Source organism: Acartia tonsa, chromosome 1 (genome assembly GCF_053477335.1).
Source record: "Acartia tonsa isolate MP-2025a chromosome 1, ASM5347733v1, whole genome shotgun sequence".
NCBI classification, from domain to species: Eukaryota; Metazoa; Arthropoda; class Copepoda; order Calanoida; family Acartiidae; genus Acartia; species Acartia tonsa.
Window position 1 is genome coordinate 24,819,610 of NC_137260.1, and position 12,546 is coordinate 24,832,155.

General features: G+C 30.8%; 1 protein-coding gene across 2 annotated transcripts in view; it reads right to left on the minus strand.

Annotated features, from left to right (window-relative positions):
• Window positions 1-7,201: 7,201 nt before the first annotated feature.
• The window catches only part of LOC145315676 (uncharacterized), a 34,953-nt gene continuing 29,608 nt past the window's right edge, over window positions 7,202-12,546 (minus strand). The window contains exons 10-11 of one of the 2 annotated variants that reach the window (XM_080155702.1): window positions 9,443-9,752; window positions 7,202-9,336 (exon numbers count right to left, since the gene is read on the minus strand). In XM_080155702.1, coding sequence (XP_080011828.1) covers window positions 9,488-9,752 — 265 coding nt within the window. In that variant the 3' untranslated portion in view covers window positions 7,202-9,336; window positions 9,443-9,487. Of the gene's footprint in view, window positions 9,753-12,546 lie in introns of both variants that reach the window. The other variant, XM_080155694.1, reaches the window with a different exon arrangement.

Here is a 12,546-nt window from a genome sequence, read left to right on the forward strand (position 1 = left end):
ATGTATACAACAATATGATAATATCATTACTTGAGTATTTAGTTGTGTTATGAAATATCCCTTTCACAGCTTATTTGAATAATTGCACTTTAAATGAAATATAAGATATTGGAATCCATAAAATATATAAATTTCTGTATACAAATTTAAGAAATGAATATTAGATTCCAAAATGTCTAAGTTATTTTTATCAAATTAGGGGTAATTTGAATATAATTTTTAAAACTTTTTAGGAATAGTTTCTTTATAGTTAACTTTATACTTTTTTTAATATTCTAAATTTTTCATTAAAGAATACATATGGTAATAAGATCTTAATAATTAATTGTTAAAAAGTCTGCTTATTGACATATATATCCTTGTTTTTCCTCCCCCCCCCCCAAAAAAAAAAAAAAAATTGTTTTGATCATTTAGTTAAATAAAACTTACGGTTATACTACTAGGGTCCTCTACTGGCCAAAGAAGATAAAGTATAGAATAGAATCCAGGTAGAAGATTCTGCCTGGCTAGCCTGAAATAAAATTGGAACATTTGAAAGACAAAAATGGCTATAAGGCTGTTAGTAAATAACATGATTTCAGTAATTATTCAGAAAAAATATTCAAAATAAATTCCTTTTGCAATAATTTACTGAAAGCCTTGTAGCCAAGAATCCACCTTTCTCTTCCCTATTCACAATGGATTAAAAATGAATTTGATGTGCATTTTAAGACTTAAAAAATATAATTATGTAAGAAAATTTACAAAAAATATTGGTCTCAGTATTTATATTATAAAACTAGGTTGCGCTCTTATGTATGTTTTTAAACAGCTGATTTATACATGATAGCAACTACATCCATACATTAACTTGTGGTAGGGGGGAGGGAGGGAGGAAGGAGGAAAGGGCTGAACCCATTTAACTGACCCTTGAAAATTACAAATGTGGTCAATCAAACTTACCAAAATTAAAACGACATAATGTTAAGTGACTTTTCATCTTTGTCTAAAACGACTAAGCAGCTCTTGCTGTCTTCACTACAATAAGAGGTGTGTATCAGAGGCGAAAGTCTCAATCAGATATTTATATTTGTGGGTTAATAATTACCTTCTGAATCCATAGATTTATTGTAAAATGTTCCAAAGTCAAGTGAGTTACACTAAAATACATAATTATAAATCTTGAAGATCAAAATAATTTAATTGTATATGTTAGATTTTGATACAAATTAAATTTTTCTAATTTTGTCCAACTAGTCAGAGTGATTTGTACTTTAGCCTAACTGTCTTTACTGCGCAAGTCAAAGATTCCTTCAAATTTCCCAGAAATTTTTAGGGTTTTCACTTCTATTCCTCCTTATTCTATGCTACTGGCACAAAAAAAAGTTTTTTAAAATATCTAATTTGAAATGAATTGTCTACGTTAAGATAAGTTGTTTATTGCTCATGATTATTTATGTTTCAACGACACTGGCGCCACGAAGCGGCCATTTTGAAATATTTCTTTCTCTTGGCTGGGTGGTGGTACCCACCCCCAAAATAGTTTAACTAAGTTATAAACCTTGAGAAGTTACCTTGTAAAAGAGAACCATATCGGTTCAGTGGTTGGCGAGATCCTTCAATACACACACACACAGAAGATGTTTCATTATAATAAGGATTTTGCAATAAGTACAAAAATATATTAATCGCATACTTTTGGAAAGTCAAAGATATCAAATACTTGAAAAAAAATTATTTGATTTTTTTGAAAAGTAATGCAAAATTGTTATTTTAACTGAGCTGGATCTTTAAATCATTTAATGGTGGACCGGATCGGAGTGCGCCAGAGGTGGTCCAGATTGGCGCTGTTAAAAAGTTATATGACAACTACAATTGCAATTTACAAATAGTAAAAAAAAGTTAAATAATAACAATGCTTTGAGGATTATAAATATTTAAAATTTTATAAAAAATTACCTCCCAATTTATTTTAAAATTGATAAAATACAGGATGCTTAATATGAACAAACTTACATTAAGACTTAAATAGAGATATTTCGCTTATAACACTTATCGTTTTAGGAATCATTATGTGATAAAAAATTGGTTTTGAATATGTATATAAACTAAGACATTCTTGTAATGATTATAGAGTTGCTGCGCTCGATTTCTAAATTGCTATATCAAGCTGAAACCTCATAAAGAATTTAACTCCTATGAATTAAACTTGATACCCTTGAAGGAAGTGGCGTAGCTTTTAATCAGACTGTGTGCGTACTCTTCAATAGCGTAAAAACCTGACCTAAAACAACTTGAATAAGAAATTTTCTAAAGTCAAATCCTGTTGAAATGACAGTCTAATTTAAATCTCAAACAAGCCTGTAAATTACTGTAATTCTAGTAATTTCAACATTTTTAAAAACAGCTAAAAATGTCGGAAGATATACTTTTTGTTGCGTTATCAGTTACTATTCTTGTCATATTTTATAAGGGATAAAGAGAAAGCAAATTTATATAAAAAAAAACAGAAGTTGGTATTCTTTTGTTAGCCAACTGGCAAAATGATTTAATTTTGGGGTTAATACTACCTGCCATTACAACAATATCAAGGAGAAAAGGAACAATAACAAAAATCTGATTTCCTCCAAAAATATTTTTAACTGTTTAAACTAAGAAGTGTCAATGGTTACTTTGATACAACATCTTTCAGTCAATTATTTGAATGCGTACATTTTCTTATCATTATTGAATTAATTTTTTGTCTATTAATTTTTCTTTTATATCTGCAAATCACAGCTAAAAATATTTTCACAAAAAGTGTCTGTTTTAAAATTCTTAATAATAAAAGGAGGGGCTTGTCTGTTATTCCTAAGAAATAGGAAGCTTTTTTGCACTTATTTTGTGCGTACTCTTAAAAACGATTACTGTTTCAACCCCAACATAAAGCTGCATTTGAGTTTTGCCATTTTCAGGAAAAATATGTAGTTATACCACTCTATATCATCCTCCTATCATATAAAGTAGTAAGTTTTTTTTTGTCTGAAGCGAAGATTTCAATAATTTCTAAACCGATTGAGTTCTCCAATTAATTATTAGTATTTAAGTCTTGTGATGGTTTTATACTATTTTTTTTTTCAACTGAATACAGAGCCCCTAGTTCCCAGGGGTTCAGCCGCAATTATAAATATAGCTCCAATACATGCCAGCGAGTAGGTGTAAAAAATGACCTTTCTAACAAAATAATCGAACCTTTATAATACATTTGATTATTGAATTTTAATTGGTTGGTTCGTAAAGTTGAGAGACCAATTGACTAGTTGTAATCTACAGAAGGGGTAATTTTGTGTATCATCATTGGGGATGTACATCAAAATATCGGCCATTGTCTTATACCTTCAGATCCCTGCCGAAACCCCATCATGCTTCAAGAACGTTTGGCAGAAATACTGTAGATTACTTTTTTGTTTTAATAAATGTTAAAAAAAACTTTTTTAATGGGACTTTTAGAGAACTTTTACTTCAACTTTAATTCACTTGTTTTTGTAAAAAAAAACTTAAATTTGTTTAAAAATTTATGAATTATAGATATGACGTATATTTAGAAAACTAGTTTCAATTGTAAAATACAGCGTTTTCATTCATATAGTGGTGAAATTGTATTTTGAACGCAAAATCAAATTGATTTATAGGCTTTTTTTCTGTTGAAATGATTATAGAAAATTTGCTCAGTCAACAATGAAAATAAAATAGGCCAATGTACGCAAGTACAAAGTAACTGTGAATCCCCACCCTATGAAAGTTCAATTGTCATAATAAAATTATTTAATTTAATAAACAAACACGATGCGCATTTTAAGTTGTATTACAAAATATACAAGCATGACAGCATTCATAAGTAGCGAAGATTATCAATATTTAAAAGTTAAAGCGTAATTGATTCAATTGAGGACAATAGCTTATTGATTTTTACATAGAAATGCACACATTTCTCCTATGGTCGAGAATTTTATGTCCTTCAGAGCATTACAGATAGACCTACGGATCAATTAGTTTAAAAAGCAGATTATCATTATATAGTTAACAATATCTTGATAAAAAATCAGCAAAATCATATCTCCCATGAATCTTTCATTGTCTTACTGAGCAAGCATGGCCGATAGATCAACAGACCACGAGCGCAAGGGAAATCTTCAAAGAAAACGCATCCGTCTATTCTAATGAGCAGCCGAGTAAATCAGATTCGCCTAATAGTTTAAGTGTAGTGGCCAGACAGGGACTGGGGTAGTTGTGCTGCTATGCACAAACATAAACATGTCTTTTGTAGCATAACCGACAGACCAACTTACCGAGTAGAATGGTTTAGGGAATCTTCACAAAAAATCAGTCGTCTTACTTATGAAAGGGGCTAAGAAAATCCTGTCTTTCCTAAAATATTTCAGACTAGCGTCTACTATCTAGTAGCACTTTAAATGTTTTTTTTTATTTCAAATATCTAATTTGATAAATAATTTGTCTATGTTGCGTTTAAAAATTTCGATTTTTTGTGATTTCTCTTAGAAGGGTGGTGGTACCCTTCCCCAAAATAGTATGATAAGCCACCATGTTAAGGAGAACTCTATCGGTTCAGTGGAAAGCGAGATCCTTCGGTACAAATAGACATCCTGTTACTTTATTATAGGGATAGACGAACGAACATATCGATTTATCGAGTTGCTTCACCTAACATTTCATTCATTTGTTGAAATTTAAATGATTATTGCATCATAAGTTCTTAGTTAACAGTTAATAGCATATTTCTATTAATAAAGCAGAAAAACAAAGCAATATTTTATTGGGAAAAAGAAAAGTGAAGTATCTAAAAAAACTACTTGACATTTTACCAGAATCTAAGCAAAGGCCAAGTCCTTATTGTCAAAATTAGACAGGTGGATTTTTCGATTATAGCATAGAATACAATTTTTCCGGGGAATCTTCTCATGAAATTACAGACTTCTATCTCTTTTATCAGCTTAATAATAACAATTACGCTTTTTTGTCGACGAATAAAAGTATAGACGAGCATTGGTCATGGGATCGAATCTCCACAATATTTTCATGAAATCTATCTCTGAGATTATTAAGTTTTCCCTCTAACCTAGCGCATATCTAACGGATATATAAATTAAAGAGTAGTTTAACATTGATACTTAATATATTTACGTTTCTCTTGTTCTGAATTTTGCGTACTGTCAAATAATTTCTAACTTAATTGCAATTTAAAATTAGTAATTTCTTTTTGAAAATTGTGTCCAAATTCGACTTTGTGTTACCTTTATGATGATAAGCGTTGTGATTTAAAATTTGGCTTCTACAAAAATATCTTTTTAGAAGAGAAGCTTTTCTATAATTAGGGTCGGTACGTACGTCTGAGGCGGACAGCTTTTTTCGTTAATTTAGGCATGTTAGAGTTGTCCTATCGATTTCAAACTTTGCAAGGTAATTCTTGAAGTAGTTAGATACGATTTAGAAAGCGTAGCAACTCTATAATCATTACCAGAATGTCCGTACGTCCATTTTAATTATGGTGTTTTTATTACTTTTTAACAACAAATTTTCATGTGATTTAATTATCCGATTGATCTGATTTTTGGTATATTGATTCCTGGGAAAACAAAGTTTAATATTGTAAGCGAAGCAACTCTATAATCAAATCCTAAAAATGTAAGTATGTCCATAAACATTATCCTGTATCAAGCAGTTTTTCAACAAGTTTACTTACAATTTAGCTTCGACTCTTAAACATTTATATTTAGTCGTAATTAAAGAGATATTTCCCTGGAAACATAATATCTTATCGTCTTAAGAATCAATATTTCCAAATTCAAAAGAATTTGTTAATTATCCTAAATATTTTATGCTTATAAAATCAATTCCTGCATATGTAATGCACTTTTTGGTAATGATTTCAGAGTTGCTTAACCTAATTGTACCTAACTAATACAAAAATACCATCAAGCTTTTGCTTGATGTTATGAGCAGATTTACTTATTAACAAGGATGACAACATCCATAAAAGCATAGCTTTAAATTTACAAGGTAAATCAAACGAACATTAATACTTGTAAATTGTCATAACTTTATAAGAAGCTTGAACAATTCATTGTAAGTCTAATCAAAATTGTGCATGAATTTGTTAAACATTGCATATATACAAGATATTGTATAGTGTATAAGAAGTTTTAATTTTTGGACTATGTTATAGTGATGTCTCTCTTATAATATTGTACCTTGTTGTACATGGAATCATTATTCCATAAATCAGATAATCATATTATACAAGAAGTTGATGTCAGAGAAGTTAAAATGGACATACGGACTTTATGGTAACTAATAATAAGTTGCTAGGCTTCTAAAGTACCTAACTGTTATAGGAATCATCATTAGAGATTTCAATTGAAATCGATAAGACAAATGACTAAATTTACGAAAAGAGCTATCTGTTACGGACGGACGGACACCCCGACTCTAATTATAGAAAAGCTTCGCTTTTGAAATAGTGATAGCAGTTCCTTTAACTTCAACTTTATTCCCTAAAACAATAAAATAATACAAAAATAGCAAATATAAAATTATGTATAAAATAATAAATATTAACATCTACAATATATTATATATTACTATAATAACTATAGATAGGTACTATTTGTTGTTTTATTTATCACAGGAATTTAGTTAAATAGCTAGATAAATTTAAATACAGTATCATTATATAAAAGAAACAAGAGATGTTTATCTGGGAGTACCGAAGGATCTCGCTAACTGTTGAAACACCCACCTCCCACACTCTACTTTTACATTAGAATTTTAGGAAATTCATAATTAAATTTTGAATGGGTTATACAAACTAAGTGTACAAACTTTTTACCAATAATTTCCATCTTCATACGGGGTTATTCTGTTTATCATAATTGGGGTACACCAATTTATAGTCCATTGTCTTTCCCCTATAAAAATTCATTGTTGCCTTAAATAGTTAAACAATAGATTTTATGATATACAAAATGGTTAAAAAAGATTTCTCCCAATTTAAAGATAAGCATATAAAATCAAATGAAAACATGCGAACAAGGATAACATTATCACAAGAATCACAACAATCAATAATCACAGTTCTTGTGTGATAGAAATTTATATTTGATGAGATACATAAATATTATATATTCAGATCATCATATAATCTTTTTATCGAAGTGGTGGGATGTCTGTCTATAGCGAAAGATCTCGCTAACCGATTGACCGACGTACTCCTTCTTTAAAGTAAAGTATGTAGGCTTTCCCATTTTTTTTTTTGGGGGGGGGGGGTTATCACCCCTTCAACCGCCCCCCTCTTCACCATTGGACGTCCTTGATCTATCCTCCCAAGATAATTCCTTAATTGTAAAAATTACCCCCCTAAAACTATTTTTAAATCATAACAATTGCGAAATTATTTTATTAATTACCTAACTTTAACTATACATATCATAATGAAAGTCAGTCTTTTTAAAATGTGACCACACTCAGTTATGAAAGAGTTTTAAAAACTATTTAAAATTAAGGAGACAAATATAAAAAGAAACAGAAATATATGTAAGGTCTTTAGCAAACGTTTTATGAGATTTAAAATAGTCATTTTTTGGTATGGATCAGTACAGGTTCCAGTCCATCGGACATTAGTTTAGTCAAGAACCGGTTTCAATCCAGTGGACATTATACACTTTTAAAGCCATACTGGAAAATATACAATACTCACAAAACATTTTAATAAATTTGGTAAGTTTTATGAATACATTTCTCTATTTGTACATATCATACTTGATACCTATATTTTTTAAACATTTTGATTTTTATTAAAAGTTATAACGTATTAATTTAACTATTAAATGGCAAAGGGTGTCCCAAAAAATGATAATGGTATATCTTTATTATAATCTTTAATATCAAAACAACTTTGAACATTAATAAACCATTTTCTCCTTAATTTTTAAATCCCTTAATAGAGGACTAGTAGATACAACTGGAAATTCTATCCCTGTATTAGCGGACGGAAAACCTTCAACTTCTGTCGTTTTTCCATTTTTTTGAGGTTCGGTTTTACCTCACCTGCAAAAAAAATCTCTATGTAAAACAAAAGATCCCATAACCCTGAGTTAAAGATCAGGGAGTAAGGGAGGGGACAATGGATCGAATATTCAATTTTTAGGAGTCTCAGACTTTGGGGACTGGCTTAAAGGGAATGTGCAAGAATTTAGCAGTTTCTGACTGAGTTTGGGGACTTGCGCATAGAATGCCGCTACTCGTTATGAATGTTTGGAATATTGCAGACGGGGAGAAGGGATAAGGGAAGTGGGGGGAAGGGAAATAAACACTCGTTGTGTTAGTTTGGAATGTAGCAGACGGGGAGAAGGGAGAAGAGGTGGGGGCAAGGGGCAAGGGAAATAAACAGAATAAAAAGGGGCAGTCATATTCTTGCTAGCAGCTGGCCGGGTCCAATAATCTTTTAATATAAAAATCACACCAAAAAACCTCAATATATTTCATCAAAAACAAGTTGTGATTTCACTTTACATGACGCTATGGAAATCTATTATTCAATTAACAATCCCTTTATAATTTCCTACAAATTTATTGGATTAAACTGGATTTCATGCCCTTTCTTTGATAACTCTTATATTGAATTAATTGCCCATTGTCCCCTCCCTGACTCCCTGGTTAAAGATAGGGTTATTGTTTCCTATTACCTAAAATACTGAAAATGTCAAGGATAGAATATAATATCAATTTGGAGTATCTAGAAAAAATCCATTTTAATTTTAGCACTACAATCAGCTCGAACAAAACTATAAGATATTATTTAACAAAAAGTATTTTTCTTTAGGGATCTAAAGGGATAAGACAATGTTCGATAAATTAATGTACATTTCCAATGATGAAAAAAAATTATCGATTCTTAGTAGATGACAAGTTTGAACACTTAACTTAATGAGCCAACTAATCAAAATTCACTAGTCTCCAAAGTTGTTAATCCAGCGAATGAATAACGTTTTTATATAGTTTTGGGGACTAGTGTAATAAACAGCCCATTGTCCCCTCTCTATCTGATTTTTTTCTCTTAAAATTAACATTTATGTTTTTCATCCTGTATTATTAGCGTACACAACACATGCATTAACAATAAATAAAAATTATCATTTGTATACTTGCAACAAACAGTTATGTAACTTTATAAATTTTTTTCTAGCAACTAGTTTAGTACATTTTAATTCTTTAAAAATTAAGAAAAAAAATTGTTGTATTCATTCGAAACCAATTAATCCGGGGGATTAAAACTGGTTCTAACCATACGAAAAATTATGTCTAGCATCATATTATATCCAGTTTTTTACGAATATAAAAATGTACTATCATAATATTTAATCTTATAATTGTACATTTTATATCCGCAAAAAGCTGTTTAAAATACGATGCGTGAAATAACTATCAAAATGCTATAGAAATTACCCATATACTAGAGTTTTCTGGCAATAAAAGTGCGTTCATTCTTGCTATTATTAAACAACCAAACAACCCTGAAACTATCAGGATCGAAACCTGCCGCCTCCATGAGAGCGGCCACCGCCTCTGTCTTCCTGATGACGCCTGCCTGGCCAACACGTCTGCCAAGCTTGAGAGTTATGATGGCGACGCCGCTGGAGGCCAGACAGAGGGCCAGTGGCGTCAGGAGTTCCCGCACACTGTCGCGCACATCTAGGTTAGCGTCACACACAAGCAATCTTAACAAAGAAGATAAAATTTAAAATCGATCAAAACATAAGAAGAGTTTCGTTTTGCATGATTTTAAAAACTAGTAAATAGTAATTTGAAAGTAGATTTTGTACATGAAATGTACCGCCAGATCCGACACACTAAGACAATCTGTCCATACATGAAGAATATTTGATAATTTTCGCTTGCACACAATTAACCTATGAATTGAACGACATTTGTCTGAATTTGCATCCTTTTGTTTACACAATTTTGCAGCAAATTTATATACAATTTTGTTTATAAATTTAGGATTATTTCTGCTTATTAAGTTTTGACACTACAAATGTTAATGTTTGTTTTATTACAGATCTTCCTTTTTATGTATGTTATTATCCTTGCTCTAATTAAAAATATTTTAATAACATCAGGAAGGTTATGTGGGATTAAATCTAAAAAAAATCATTAAATGTCAAACAACTTCCACGTGCTTAATATACTAAATATTAAGTAGTAGTGATGGGAATCCGGATCCGGAATCCGAATCCGGAATCCGGAATCCGCCCAATTTTCGGCCAATTTTGGAATCCGAATCCGGATCCGGAATCCGTTTTTTATAGCGGATTCCGGATTCTAAATTGGTAGGCTAAATTTAATTTAAATAGGTTAGAAAGTACCAAGCACATTTTTAGGACATACGAAGCACTTAAATTTTTTAATTTACTAATGTGATGTAAATGTTTTAGTTATGCTGGAAGTCAACACTTTAAACAAATCAAGGCTTCAACCAAGTAACATAGTGATAAATTATCGAAAAAAGCTATCCCTCTGTGACGGACGGCCTTTTAAAATACTGCTAGAATCCGGAATCCGAATCCGGAATCCGCCAAAAATAAGAATCCGGAATCCGCAAGAATCCGTCACTTTTTTTGACGGATTCCTTCAGAATCCGGAATCCGAATCCGGCCCAAAAATTCGACGGATTCCCATCCCTATTAAGTAGTATAATTACATAACTGAAATAAAAAGGGTTTTGACCCCAATTTTTTGCTAAAGTAACGCAAAGTTTTAAAATTAATTTCTTGAGTTATTTAAGTGTTACTAACTAAAATAGATTTAAAAAGAATTATCATTTAAGAATTAGACCATTATCAAGACAGTAGTAGAAAGAAGTTGAATAAAGGATTTGAATTCAAGTTTTAATTTGTGTTCAAAAACTGCCTTTGTGATAAATGTAATAGTCTAACAACCATTAAAACTACTTTTTTGCTTTCACTAAAAGAAAAACTTGTACTATTAATATTATAAGCAATTAGGAAGGTGAAAAAAACTTACTATAGGTAAATTGTAGGAAATAATGAAATGGCGACAAATTAATTTTTAATAATTGAAATCTGTAAAGAAATAGAGACACTTTTTCATTACATCTAGCAAGTTAACATAAAAAAATAACTATTATCTCAAATAAAATCTTTTTGCTGATTTAACTATCATTATTCTGAACATTAGCAAACCTTTCTTGGAATGTCTCCTTTCTATTTCTATAACCTCTACCTTCCAATCTCGCAGGAACTCGCAAACCGCTGAACCGATATGGTTCTCCTTTACAGTGGAGCTTCACACAGGTCCGAGGAAAGTTCATAACTATTTTGGGGAAGGGTATCATACCCCTCCCAAGTTAAATCACCAATAGAAAAAATTACCTCCATCATAATTTTTTTTACTTAAAACTAAAATTTAAGTGAATGGGGATGGGTAAAATTCCCCATCCAACTTAAGTGGCCCAAGAGGCTTCTTGGGGGCGTAGCCGCTAGTTACAAATAAAGCATTTAGTAGGACAATCAACTATTTGAAAAGAGTTGAACAATCAGGCAAATGACCTTTTTTCCTGCCTCCCTTCACGCCCGCCATGGCCCGTCACCAGACAGACTAAACATTATGCTCTAATTCTACGAATAGGCGCATATTTAATCATGACTGCATCAGCTCATCAACAACGCTTGGTGCTAATGTTTTGGTGTATATATAACTGGTTAAAAGTAATGGGATTGGTAGGTAGCACGTTAGGGCCAGACTCTGTTGTAGGTCCTAAAGCCTTTCAATGCACCTAAAATAGTAACTCTTACAGAAAACCAACCCCAAGATCTTTGTCAAGAAGTCTTAACTGTGCTTGGTAAAGAGATATTCGTGTAAATGTTCCAGTTTATAGGATTTTATATTACCCCCAATGTTTTTAAGTAAACAAATTGTAGAACAAGTTTCCAAACTTTATTTGGCAGTACAATCTACAGTCCAATGTCCTCTCCCTCCATGACAAAAAACATATGTCAAAATAAAGCATTTTTTTTATTTAAAAGCAAAACTAACAAAAGATTAGTACCCACTATTGGTTATTAATCACCCGAATTTAAAAATAAAAAAGGGACCAATTAATTATAGATATATCAGAAAAAAGACAATATCATTTTAACATGACATGTAACTTTTTTATGTTTTGTTTTGTTTACATAAGTATCCTCATTCCATAGGAAGGCAACTGAATTTTCCTTTGTATGATTTTCAAATCCAAATTTATACTTATGGCAGGTGTCTGTTTTTTCACTATTATAATGTATGTGGAAAATAATAAACGTTAGGGAATTTAAAATTCAAATCTATTATAATATTAAATGGTTAAAAACAAGTAATTTAAAAGTGTAATTTAGAGCAATTTTTTAAAACGGCTAGTCTTTGAAACTCAATTTTAAGATATTTACATAAAAAATATGTTTAAAAGGGTGTAAACTATCACTTTATAGGACAAATTAATGTTTCAAGAAAAAT